The sequence below is a fragment of the Syngnathus acus genome, chromosome 10 (assembly GCF_901709675.1).
Source record: "Syngnathus acus chromosome 10, fSynAcu1.2, whole genome shotgun sequence".
Taxonomy (NCBI): domain Eukaryota; kingdom Metazoa; phylum Chordata; class Actinopteri; order Syngnathiformes; family Syngnathidae; genus Syngnathus; species Syngnathus acus.
This window is the reverse complement of record NC_051095.1, coordinates 22,004,954-22,018,778: the sequence shown is the minus strand read 5'-3', so window position 1 is coordinate 22,018,778 and position 13,825 is coordinate 22,004,954. Positions and strand designations below refer to the sequence as shown.

The following is a 13,825-nucleotide window of genomic DNA, read 5'->3' as shown; positions in this document are numbered from 1 at the left end:
TATTAATTTTAATTATTTTTATTTATCGACCGTTTATTTTGCTCACTACTATTTAGATGATTTGACCAACATTTAGTGGCTATTGTTAATTTTTTGGAAATACGGAAATGCTGCATCAATATGTATAACTTTTGAGAACGCTGCGTAACGTACCATTAGATGTTTCGGAGAAAGACAAAAAGTTGCGAGGCCCGATTTTCACATCATAAATGAAGTTTGATTGTGATTATTTGTGTCTGGGAACGATTGTAATTTCAGCATAGAAGAGCTTTTACCTCACACCGCTGCTATGGCAACCGGATCGACATGAAGGTAGTGGAGGCCTGCTCTAATGGCATTGTCCTTGTACTGTATTGATTGACACACAGCCTCATATGCAAGCTTAAATGATTCCTTTTAGTACACACACAGATGCAAACACACAAATTCGTACCCCATAAACCGTGATCAGATTATTATTTCCCTCCCCTTGTCATTTGTACCCAGAAGGCAGGCACAAGTGCCATACTGAATCACTGGGGGAACCTAATTGTAGCATGTGCAAATACGAGTTTCAGGTTCACATTCCCATACATTAGATCAGAAAGAACATACTGTAATTTATGCATGACCCAGTTTCGCCAAGATGCATTGCTCTCTGTTCATCTTGTTTTTTTGTCTCTCTAGCTTCTCTAATTTGGTCTCTCACTCCTCTCGCCATTGTAGTCGCTGCTGTCGTGACTGTACTAAATAGAACTTGAGGCAGAGAGGAATAGAGTCTAGATCTGTGTACGTGTGCGCATGCAGTCGTCGTGTCAGCAGAAATAAGCCTCTTTCCGGCAAGATATTTCCAGAGGTGCCGTGGTTGGCTATGCACAATGTAGCTCAGTGGGTCTGAGTGTTTCTTTTGAAGGGTCACAGGGTTGAGCAGTAATGATCTGTGTAACGCTGTAGTCCAGAGAGTTTTTTCATAAAAGATGCACTACACGGTAGAATGGTTGAATATACACAATAGATAAATAGACATAATTTTCCTATTTACATTGGCACTGCGAGAGAGAGATATTTCTCAATATATTAGATTATTGTAGTTAAAGTGCAACACAGTGAATTATTGGTTTGAATGTTTGCCTCACGGTTGCAGTTATTTTTTTTAACCTCAGTATGATCGTTAAGGGAGAAGCAAATTTGCCCTGACCGTGGATTGGCCCGGCGGCTGTATGCTATAATAATGCAAAGAAAGAAACTGCGAAAGAAATTAGAAATAAAGAGTGTTGATACTTTTGAGGCTGTTGCTTTCATTCATTGACTTTACTCATGTATTCATCCACAGGTACATTATAATTCATTATAAATATGGTTAAATACAGTTGCAAAACAAACTTTACAGGTTGCCAATGTGCTGTGGTTGAATCTCACTCATACCTGAAATATTGCATATTGGTTTTTAAAGCTTACATGGCATTTTCACGTCTACAATGTTATGGTGCCTTTCATCTGTGATTCAAATTCCCAGTGCCGCAAAATAAGTCCCAGCAAAATTAGTGACTGATATTTGGCCACGTATGTAAACTAGTTGCCGATAATTCAGTCCGGTTTAACCATGTTGTGGCGGGCTTTAGGGTCAGTTACACACTGGCATAAGAAAATGCCCCGTTTTCTCTACCTGGCAGTTAAAAAAGGAATCTTGTTTTTCTTCCAGAACTACGGCCTAGAGACAGAAAACCTCCGGACTCTGTCACATAAGTTGAATGCTTCAGCCAAGAACCTTCAGAACTTCATCCTGGGAAGGCGAAGGGGAGGACACTATGATGGAAGAGCTTCCCGAAGGCTACCCAATGATTTCCTCACCTCAGTGGTGGATTTGATTGGTGCGGCAAAAAACCTGCTAGCCTGGCTTGACAGGTAGGAACTACATACACAATTTAATTTGGACAGTGATTTTATCTTATGTTCATCTTTTTTGCCCAGGAAAAAAGTGACATTTGTTAAATTACCGTATTTTCCGCCCTAAAAGGCGCACCTAAAAACCTAAAATTTTCTCAAAAGCCGACAGTGCGCCTTATAGGCCAGTGCGCCTAATATATGGATCAACTGATGAATTTGTTGATCCATACTGGTTGTACACAGTGCTCTGCCAAAATGTTTCAGTACGTTTTAGTACGACTAGTAAATTACAAGGTCGCATCGCTTCCCAGCATTACGGCAACTGTAGTCAGGGGGCGTCACCGAATAGCTGTTGTACCCGCGAGGCTATTTCATGTCAAAATAGGCTGCTCTGTTAATGTTTCGAGTAAATCTACGGATCGATATGGAAGGGAAACATAGGTAAGTAGTACCAATGCGTTAGATCGAACTTTAGTCAGTTCCGATCATTTTATAGGAGATCGTTTGAGAAACGCAATTGTTTACACTTTGCTGAGGCTCATGGGAGATTGCGAACTGAGGCTCGTGAGACTTTGCGGATGGCTAATGCTATTGCGATAGCTGCTATACGTACCAGGCTATTTCATGTCAAAATAGGCTGCTCTGTTAATGTTTCGAGTAAATCTACGGATCGATATGGAAGGGAAACATAGGTAAGTAGTACCAATGCGTTAGATCGAACTTTAGTCAGTTCTGATCATTTTATAGGAGATCGTTTGAGAAACGCGATTGTTTACACTTTGCTGAGGCTCATGGGAGATTGCGAGCTGAGGCTGGTGAGACTTTGCGGATGGCTAATGCTATTGCGATAGCTGCTATACGTACCAGGCTATTTCATGTCAAAATAGGCTGCTCTGTTAATGTTTCGAGTAAATCTACGGATCGATATGGAAGGGAAACATAGGTAAGTAGTACCAATGCGTTAGATCGAACTTTAGTCAGTTCCGATCATTTTATAGGAGATCGTTTGAGAAACGCGATTGTTTACACTTTGCTGAGGCTCATGGGAGATTGCGAACTGAGGCTCGTGAGACTTTGCGGATGGGTAATGCTATTGCGATAGCTGCTATACGTACCAGGCTATTTCATGTGAAAATAGGCTGCTCTGTTAATGTTTCGAGTAAATCTACGGATCGATATGGAAGGGAAACATAGGTAAGTAGTACCAATGCGTTAGATCGAACTTTAGTCAGTTCCGATCATTTTATAGGAGATCGTTTGAGAAACGCGATTGTTTACACTTTGCTGAGGCTCATGGGAGATTGCGAACTGAGGCTCGTGAGACTTTGCGGATGGGTAATGCTATTGCGATAGCTGCTATACGTACCAGGCTATTTCATGTGAAAATAGGCTGCTCTGTTAATGTTTCGAGTAAATCTACGGATCGATATGGAAGGGAAACATAGGTAAGTAGTACCAATGCGTTAGATCGAACTTTAGTCAGTTCTGATCATTTTATAGGAGATCGTTTGAGAAACGCGATTGTTTACAGAGGGCTCGTTGGTTATTGGCTAGTGGATGCATACCGCAACCCTAGTCAACCTCAGTTTGATGCAGTATAGCTTCTATTTTATGCGCCTTATAATCCGGTGCGCCTTATATATGGACAAAGTTTTAAAATGGGCCGTTCATTGAAGGTGCGCCTTATAACCCGGTGCGCCTTTTAGGGCGGAAAATACGGTAACTCAAATAAGCATACACGCATAAGCTAAAACACCTGCGCAATCTATATATAAAGACGAGCTGAATGAGAAGCTGCATAAGAAATAATTAGGCATTACAGTGAAATGGTGTTTGGCAGTAACAGAGTCAAAAGGGTCCAATATACACGTACAGTACACACACACGCACACACACACGCACGCACGCACGCGCACACACACACACACACACACACACACACACACACACACACACACACACACACACACACACACACACACACACACACACACACAGCATGATTTGTATTGATTCTATCGATACTTGGATTGATCTGCACAGCACTACTGCAGACCTTAAGAAATTGAGGGAATACGTAATATGACAAAAATGTGTTTAACTTGTGTTACTGGGTCTACTTCCTTCAGAATGTTACACCACACTGTTCTTGTCCTTCATTTCAGGTCTCCGTTTGCCAGTGTGACAGAGTATTCATTACTGAAGAACAACATTGTGCAGCTCTGCCTGGAATTAACTACCATTGTACAGCAGGTAACACCCCCCCCCACCACCACCTCACACATGCGCGCTCAGGGTCAAATTACTGCTACAAATTACTGTTGGCGGGGGCGATCTACGAGAAAAATCTTTATCTATTTACATCTTGTATTTATTTATACACAAAATTACTTGAAACACACACTGCAAGTGGCGTACACTGGAGAGGGGACTACGTAGTAAATGCCCGGTGTACAATTTGGGGTATCAGTGTCTTGCTCTTATACCGAAACAGCAATTCTCAAAGTGTAGGCTCCTACTGAATTCAGTGTTCAGGTGCATGATGTTACAGTGAATTCGTTTTTTTCACTCCACTACAGAACATTTTTTATTAGCAATTCAGTTGTATTGAATATTGTTTTTAAATATATTTGTGTACAATTTGTATTTACCTTATGTGCAATATTTGTTAATCAAATCACTATTTATGTATTTTTTTAATTCTATATTTAAGCGCAAAGATAATGTTTTGATTACTAACACTGTTGCGACAACATTGTACTGATCAGCCAGCACAGGTATACGCATAAATTTCCCAAATTTAGCTAACTAAATCTTTTTTTTTTGCCATCTAAAGCAGTGTTTCTCAACCAGTGTCAATCGTGAGAATTGAACGGAATTGGCCCTTGAATTTATATTGAACTAACAGAAAATGTATCTTTCTTTATCTACCTATGCCAATGACATGTATAGAGAACAAACAAATACCGGATCTATTGGATGGCACAAAGTGTATACCGTTTTTTTCCGTGTATAATACGCAAAATTTAACTAATTTATTGTCCTAAAATCTGGGGTGCGCATTATACATGGGTACAATTCTTTTTTAATTTTTTTTTTTTAATTTAATTTTTTTTTTTTTTTTTAAGAAAATCATGGTACTGGTACGAGTATTGATTTATGTATTGTTCTCTTCTTGTCATGTTGTGAAAGAATGTGGGTTGAATAAATACCGAAAGAACAATAGTGTGTTTGTACTGTGCTCTGGTCATTTCGTCAAAGAAGGGATAATAGTCCTCTTCTCTTCTTGACTGACAATGAATGTGATAGTTTAATACAATCAGCAAATAACAAAATGCGTATTACAGGTAATATTTTATTTCACAACACTTTGCCTTGTTCCTTTCGTCTCTGCTGTTCACTTCAAACACGCTCCATACGAACGCAATGCTCTCGTATCAGACGCTTGCTCGATCACCTGCTCGTTTGCTGTCACAATGTACCCTACACAAATCCGAAACATTTGTTGCGGCTCCGAGTCACGACGAGGGGCAAGTTTTGGTTTCCAAGGGTGTTTTTATTCCTCTTCAACGTCTCTCCCATACAGAGCCGCCTTTTTCACATGTCCGCACGTCACTTTCCTCTCTTTTCATCTGATCGCGGTGGTGCCTTTACGGGCAGTCGGAGAAATCAACGCCAACAAAAAAAATACATCCAGCCTAGTTAAGACCATACCAAAGACTATAAAAATGGGACCCATTGCCTCCCTGCGTGTGTGACGATCATTGGGACTTTAAAAAAAAAAAAATAATAATAAATTAAAAAAAAATAATAAAAAAATAAAATAAAAATTGGGTGCGTATTATACATGGGTACAGGCTTTTTTCCAGCATCAACATGCCATTGTTAGGGTGCGTATTATACATGGGGGCGTATTATACACGGAAAAAAACGGTAATTGACAGGAGTGTCCACTTTTTGTGACATTCTTCTATGGTGGTATGCTATGAGATCTTTCTTTAACGTAAAATATGTGCCTTGCTTGGCTCAATAGAGCTTGGGATTCACTTCCCTCCAAAAATGGCCCAACAAAACTAAACACCAATTGACCTAGCTCAGGTCTACACTAGATCCCGTTTTTGTAGATTTGACTATGAGTGGAACATCTGCCAAGGGCTGTTTGCAGCTGATGGGATAAGAGTGCTCTATCTCAACTGCTCCCAGCAGTTTCATTGATTGACTGTCAACCACAATCCTCAGCTTCACTTAAATGCCTTTATGGACAATGAACAACTCGTTTCTCATACTTTCATTTCCTGTCCTCCCTCTGCTCTCTGTAGTGCCTCCATGTAGATTACCTACATTTATACTTTTGCCCCTTTTCTGTGAGTGATTGCTACTGGAGCAATCGTATTGACTGTAACTGCTCTATTGGACCCTTTCCATGGTCTGTATTTACTTTAAGATCCAGTTTGGAGTCAGTGCCCACAGTTAGTCCTGGAGCCTTACAGATAACACCCAAACGGTCTAACAAGGGCCAGAGTACGGATACACCACAATGGTCCAAATGGACTCATGGTTGCCAGAATGCAGCAAGACACACAATGAGGGTAAAACAGCCTGTACTAATGGATCAAGCAGATGTATTGTCTATTACTGTGTGCATCTGGTGGGCTCAGTTGGCTGCTTTCCAATAAATAGATTACCAAGTCACAATCGTTAAATAACAATCTGTCAGGTTCACGTGTTGATAGGTTTCTAAAATCTCAGTAAACTGCTCCCTGTCTTATTAACTCATATGCATAATCATTGCTTCTTTTTAATAGAAATGCTGACTTTTAGTGAAATAGCATCGTCCTACCAATCGGCCCTCTCATTACTCCCAAATGTATTTTTTACAAAAGGAGACTCTCAGAGCAGAAGTTGACAGCAATATTTGTTCTGCTCTTTTCACAGGACTGCACTGTGTATGAGACAGAGAATAAGATTCTTCATGTGGTAAGTTTCTTCTCCATCTGTCTATGGAAATCTGATCATTTGAAGTGTGAGCCCTCTAAGCAAATAAATATAAAATCAGCTATGCTTGCATTGAATATAGCATGATAAACCTGTTAATGATACAAATATAGAAACAGCAAACACATTCTTCATACAGTACTTGCAAACTTTGGGGTCTTCTTCATAGGTCCCTATTTCAGGTAGTTTAAAGAAGGCAGCCGTAATATTAGAAACAGGAGCATGCATTGCAGTTCAAAACTCCTGTATACTGACCTACTGTAATAATAATCATGACTAATGCTCTATGCATACAAAAGTTGTTCTCTTTTTAAGGGCAGGTCTTTTTTTGTAAACTCTTATCTTGGATAATGTTATGCACTGTACCTATTGTTGTGTTTGATGAATGTATGTTTGTCTGTAGGCACGTGTGTGTTGTGTACCAAACTTGTGCACTGTCTGATGTGGGCTGACAGTTGGATTTGGACACTTTCATACACAATATCATTCAAGGTCAGGTTGAGGAAACCAAGTAAAAGGCTGTCAATTATGGATAGACTTATACTTAAAAATGTGATTATTAAATTATATTGTGCGGCACGGTGGCCCACTGGTTAGCACCGCCGCATCACAGTTGTGGATTCGATTCCACCTCCGGCCTTCCCTGTGTGGAGCTTGCATGTTCTCCCCTGTGCCTGCATGCGTTTTCTCTGGGAATTCCGGTTTCTTCCCACATTCCCAAAACATGCGCGGTGGGCCAATTGAGCACTCCAAATTGCTCGTAGGTGTGAGTGCGGATGGTTGTTCATCTCTGTGTGCTCTGCGATCAGCTGGCAACCGGTTCAGGTGTCCCCCGCCTACTGCCCGATGACAGCTGGGATAGGCTCCTGCACGCCTGCGACCCCTGTGGGGACAAGTGGTATGGATAATGGATGGGTAGAATTGTATCGGGTGGATGTTTCTGATGTGGTTCAATGTATTACCTCGCATAATTTTTGCTTATGAACCCATGTAATTTATTGTAACTCTTTTGTAACAAAGTTGTAACAGAGATGTTAGAGACACACACACACGCACGCACACGCACACACATCCACTTGTGTCAGACTAAAGGCTACATGTGACTCTCGGTTGTGTGTGGGAGGTTTTATGTGTGAATTTGGAGCAAGCATGAAAATATTAGGTGTTTTTAGACGCTGTTTGCTTGCTTGCTGATACTTATTACTAGTAATTAAATAAAGTGGAGGTGAAGTGACACGTTCCACTAAGCTGGTCACATGACATAAACCTGTAAGGAAACAAACACACACGGGATAGAAATACTACCGTAATTCTCGGACTAAAAGTCGCTCCGGAATATAGGTCGCATTAGCCATAAAATGTACAATAACGTGAAAAAAAACATATATAAGTCGCTCCGGAGCATAAGTCGCATTTTGGGGGGAAATTTATTCGACAAAATCCAACACCAAGAACAGACATGAAGGAGCAACAACAGGCTAAACGATAGGTACGCTAACGTGACATAAACACAAACGAAGAGCTGAGAACGGGCCTGATGTAACATTCAGAGTTATTAAAAAAAACTATGACATAAATAACACGTTTATAAAACCATCTGTGTCACTCCAATTCATTAAATCCATCGATCGTCCTTTGTCAACAATGGGTGCGCGCCGCTGACGGCGCTTGCACTTCAAAATATTCCACAGGCCCATATAACGATATATAAATTAGATATCAAATAACTATTATATAAGCAATAATATTATCAAACCATCTGTGCACTCTAAATCATTAAATCCATCGATCAAATTCCTCGTCCTTTGTCAACAACGCCGCGCGTGCGCCCTCACGTCAGCCTCGTCGTTATTCCACAGATCTAGTATATATGTAACTACGTATATTGTAGCGTTAACAAAGTACAAGGAAAGACGTCGGTTTGGTAAACAGCTCTTTATTTAACAAAACAAACTGTGGCGGCGTGGACTTCCAACCACGGAGGTGGAAGAGAGATCCATAGAATAGGACCGGGCGTGCGTAAAAGCCATGACCGAGCCCCATCCACCGTCCCCGGACAGCCACCCGGCCGAGCGCCGGCCCCCGACTTCTATCCACGGAGGTGAAAGAGAGCTCCGTAGAGTAGGACCGGGCGTGCGTAAAAGCCATAATAGTTTTTCAAACCTTCTGTGTCACTCCAAATCCTTAAATCCTTCAAACTCTTCGTCCTCCGTGTCATAGAAACAAAGCCGCTAATGATGCCGGTAGTACGTGGGGCCCTTAGTCCTCTTCGTCATCCCGTGATCAATCTTTGTCCTTTTTGTAAACAACCGCCGCGCCACGCCACGCCACGTCACGTCGCACTGCTGATGTCACTTGAAATTCAAATTACAGTAATCCCTTGCGACATCGCGGTTCGTTTATTGCGGTTTCACTTTTTTTTTTTTTTTTTGAAAATGTTTGAAAAAAACACACATCTAAGTCGCTCCTTATTATAAGTCGCCCCCCCACCCAAACTATGAAAAAAGCTGCGATTTATAGTCCGAAAATTACGGTAAATAGGAATAGAAATCAATCAAGATTACGATTACAAATATAGAGCTCCTGGTGTCACTATTGTCCGTTCAAAACTTTCCATTCAGGCAGTATTTAAAATAGCGGCATACTAATAGAGTTTTGGAACAATGTTCTGTGTTGACCATTTTAACAGTGGCACATGTGACCTCACGGTAAAAGAACAAAAACAACAAAGTTAGCAACCCTAGATAATAGGCCACTTCACAACATTCAAATTATCAAACTGTTTTTGTAATCATGGCAATGAGCTAATTGTTCTTAAAGTGCCTTCAATCACAAGATGGCATTCCAACTGAGCAGCTTTCCGTGATCCGCAATGCGTTATATCTGATATCACAATTTCTCAAAAATGTTTCCAATACCTTGTTGAATAGAGTCAAGGCATTTGTGAAGGCATCCCTGATCTTGTGTTAACTATATGAAAACTAGTAACAAAAAAACAAAACAAAACTTTCCGGTGCTCTTGGTCAAATACTCACTCCCAAAGTACAGACAGCTCAACTCTGTTGATAATGTACTTTTCAACATAAAACCACATTCACTTAGACCAACCAAATGCAATATTTCCTTCAAAATCAAATCAGCTGAGCAATAAAAAATAATGTTTTCTCTGGAATATCTTCTCCAGTAAAGGTTTATAGAAGAAGCTGAGCAAAATATCTTACAAATCCTAAATGTTAAATATGCAAGTGCTGTGGAACATAAAGGTCAAATTCAAAACATTTTCCCCTTAAAGGATATTGAATTCAACCATTTCAGTGTCAAACTGTTATCAGTATAACTTCAGAATTAATTTACAGGCAATGTCTTAGCAGCAATTTAAGATTCCCAGTTCTTGGTGTGACTTTTGGCTTGTCGTCCCATTGGGGGTCAAAATAGAGTAAGTGATTTGTCTTGGTCTTTTTGACACAATCAGCCCATTTTTTTATCTTGTGGCTGGCTATTGGGTCACTGACCAGGGAAATTAACCATGTAGAATCACAGCAGTAACATGTACCATACTATCAATGCATTTTAGCATTCTCGCTGGTCTTAAAACGAAATAAGAATAAATTAACAAGTACACAATCTTTCAACTCACATCTGTATTGATGAATGAGGATGTTTAGCAAAGATTGCTGCATTTTTGCCATATTTTACAAAAACTCACACAGTATGTGTGTGTGCGTGTTGTGTGCCCGGACCTCATTGTCCTTTCAGCCTACCCATCTTTATTTGCTGCTCCTTTTGTTCACTTGCCCTTGTGAGTAGCGACGGGCAACTCGTGGTCAACATTGCATACTCAGTAACACTTCACCTGGATATGCTGGATGTCTCCCAGCTTTTGAATTTGAGTCTGAAAATGTCATGTAATTTCCATTTTTATAAAACATATTTGTACAATATTTGTTGATTTCCAAATTGATCAACCATATTTTGAGTTTTTAGTGTCAAAACAATCAAATCTTCAATGTAAAGTGTATGAGCTACAAATGGAGGTGATTCAGTATGCGATAGTGAGCTTCCGGCATGTGGTTCACTCTGGTCAGCTCTAGTGTCGTGGGACTTGTACGTTTGTCAGCTTCTGCTCAATAATGCAAAACACCCTGCTACTTTGCTCTGCTCTAGACTACAGCCTGCAGCAATCAGATGGACAGCGATATTGTGTGTGCATGGGGGGGCATGTGTGTGTCTATGTTTTTGTGTGTGAGCGAGAGCGTAGTGCACGGGTCTGTGTGCCTGATGGAGCGTGAAGTGTGTATAAGTGTATGTGTTTTTATGTGCGTTCATGCATAAGGATGAGCACTATTACATAACGCCGTCCTAGTTGTGAGTTTCCCCCCTCTAACTCCCCTTCATTTCTGCACTGGACCTGCACTTCTTACCTATTGTCCTCCCTGCTTCTCTCTTCTAGCTCTGCCAATCCTTTTTTTGTTCATAAGTTGTTGCAGCAAAGCAAATACTAGTCCTGTATACACTGGTGGCGCTGTATGCTTGATGCAAGTAGGAAAGGGGGAAGAGAATGAGAGGAGGAGGTTTGAAGCATGAAGCCAGATTCTAATCCATTTGGCAGTGTACTATGTCTGGCTTTCTGTTTTACTGCTCTTAAATCTCACGCCAGCCAACTACATAAGTGAATTTCTCCCTAATCTGTGCTCTGATTGTCCAGAGGCATGTCAGATCAAGGCTGGGTGTGTCAGTAGAAGAGAAGTAGCATCTCTACTCTGGTGACTTGCCTTTTTGTGTCTTGTTCCGTGTTAATCCCAGGTCAGAACTGTTAGTCCGATGATCAGACAGGAGGACAAGTAGAGCCGTGACCTCATTGCAGCTTGGAGATGGAGGCTATTTTTGGCTCTATAATGATAAGTTTGCGTTCTTACACTTTTTTGCTTTATTCCCAAATCGAGATTTAAAGTTCCCTCTGAACATTCCTACCTCAGATAGTGTAGAGAAAACTTTCAGAACATTTTACATATGACCCATGCAAAATAGGGTGCGACTCACTCGGATATAGCCAAAGTTAGCCAGAGCATGACAATAAATTGTCTCCACCTTTTTTTTTCTGTTACACTGAACGATTCAGATTATCAGATATCAAACGTGTATGAGTGGTTGAGCGCCTGTGCATGTGTGTATCTGTGTGTGTGCGTGTGTTTAAAACCGTCTCTCTTCCTTTCCAGACCTATAATCCTGTAATTGCCCATTAAGATTGAGATCAGATTATTTTATGGACGGTTTATCAGTGTGTGCACCATAAGGCATCATGCCACACCACTTGATGTGAATAACAGTAATATTGTGAGATTTTTTTTCTCTCTGTTGGTTCCTGGCATGTGTGTTTGCATGTGTGCAATTTTGTAACTAAGCTTATAAGGAATGATAACCGCATGTGTAAAGCCATTGCAGTCAATGATCCAATATTAGAAGGCAGAAATGCTGCTGATAATTTCACTAGCGATGCATGACCTAACACACTAATAAATGAAAAAAAGTCAGTGTTTGTTTGAAACACGGGCAAGGTAAAGCCGCACGTTTTTTTTTTCATACACATAATGGGCTCATTATATGAATTTACAGGCTACTCCAAAAATGGTAATATTTACTCCTTGATTGCCTCTTTATAATTTGTAGTTTTCTTTTATGTGATTTTTTTCACTTGTAACTCATTAGACTTGTATCTGTGTCAATAAACACCTAAATTAAAGTGAAATAGCTGACCAATTGCTAGTCAAAGGTGAGTAAGCGAGTGTAAATTTTTTTGAGGGATACACTGTGGTCACTGTGTTTAAGAATGTATTGTTGGGGTGGATTTTTTATGTAAACCACCAGCCTGGCAATAATTATAATCAGTATTAATTTGATTGCATATCAGAAATTGTCATTGTGTAACTTGGGTTGGCTGGTACGACTGATGTGTTACTCAGCGTGTGACAAGAATCATTCTGGTATGCCTGTGGACAGACAAGAAGTACTTTATGTCAAAGTGGTGAAAGCGATGGTGATGTGCAACAATCTTAACAATTGAGTTTGCTTTTACGTGTTCCAGCAAGGTCACAATTGTATCCATCTTCGATATAAAGCAATCTCAATAACTTCAACCCTCTGTCATTCTCTCCTCCCTCTCTCCCACGACCTCCAGTGTAAGACTTTAGCGGGGATATGCGACCACATCATCTCTCTGTCATCGGACTCTCTGGTCTCTCAGTCAGCCCATCTGGAGGCTGTCCACCTGACAAGCATCATGCCCAGTGAAGGCTTGGTAAAGAAAAACACACACACACACACATGGATGATTATGGCTTCGAGCCCATCAAAGACACGTCTATCCATCGTCATTGACATTTCACCTCACATTTGTTCTTTCATGATAATTGTAAACGGGGAGCCGCTAAGTGGATACCAACCATATTTTCATTTATTTTCGCATCCAGTACGTGTATATTGGCTCATGTAAAAAGGTGTACATTTCAGATATAAATACGGTATGAAAATTGTTAAACAGTCAACATCTTCCAAAAGTCTGATAACAGTTTTGAGATGAATTTATTATTCAAAGGTGATTGTTGAGTTGAACAACAGTAACTAAAAGGGAAAGCAACCACCAAATTTTCTTAATAATCAATAATATATTCTGTGCAGCCCAACTAGTCGAAACACAGTGTTATGATTTATGTTTTGGTTGTGGAATATGAATTTTGCCACTTTCTGTCAAGAAAAAATGAAGTCACAATTGCCAAGTCTCAGGGCACAACCAATCGCGGCTAACCAGTTTTCAGATGCTGAGCCGTGATTGGTTGTGACCCAGCAACTGTAATATCATCTTCAGTTGATAGCAAGTGGCAAAATGGCTCCCCCTGAGATGGATGAAAATGACTGGATTACACTGATTAACTCGTACTCCACAAACGCAATATTAATCGGAAGACTA

At 40.4% G+C, this 13,825-nt stretch overlaps 1 protein-coding gene across 3 annotated transcripts in view; it reads left to right on the top strand.

The window, feature by feature from the left end:
* si:ch211-26b3.4 (connector enhancer of kinase suppressor of ras 2) overlaps nucleotides 1-13,825 on the top strand; it is a 54,436-nt gene that overhangs the window by 16,193 nt on the left and 24,418 nt on the right. For all 3 annotated transcript variants that reach the window (XM_037261793.1, XM_037261794.1, XM_037261795.1), the window contains exons 3-6: nucleotides 1,682-1,884; nucleotides 4,032-4,119; nucleotides 6,802-6,843; nucleotides 13,037-13,156. In XM_037261793.1, coding sequence (XP_037117688.1) covers nucleotides 1,682-1,884; nucleotides 4,032-4,119; nucleotides 6,802-6,843; nucleotides 13,037-13,156 — 453 coding nt within the window. The remainder of the gene's footprint in view (nucleotides 1-1,681; nucleotides 1,885-4,031; nucleotides 4,120-6,801; nucleotides 6,844-13,036; nucleotides 13,157-13,825) is intronic.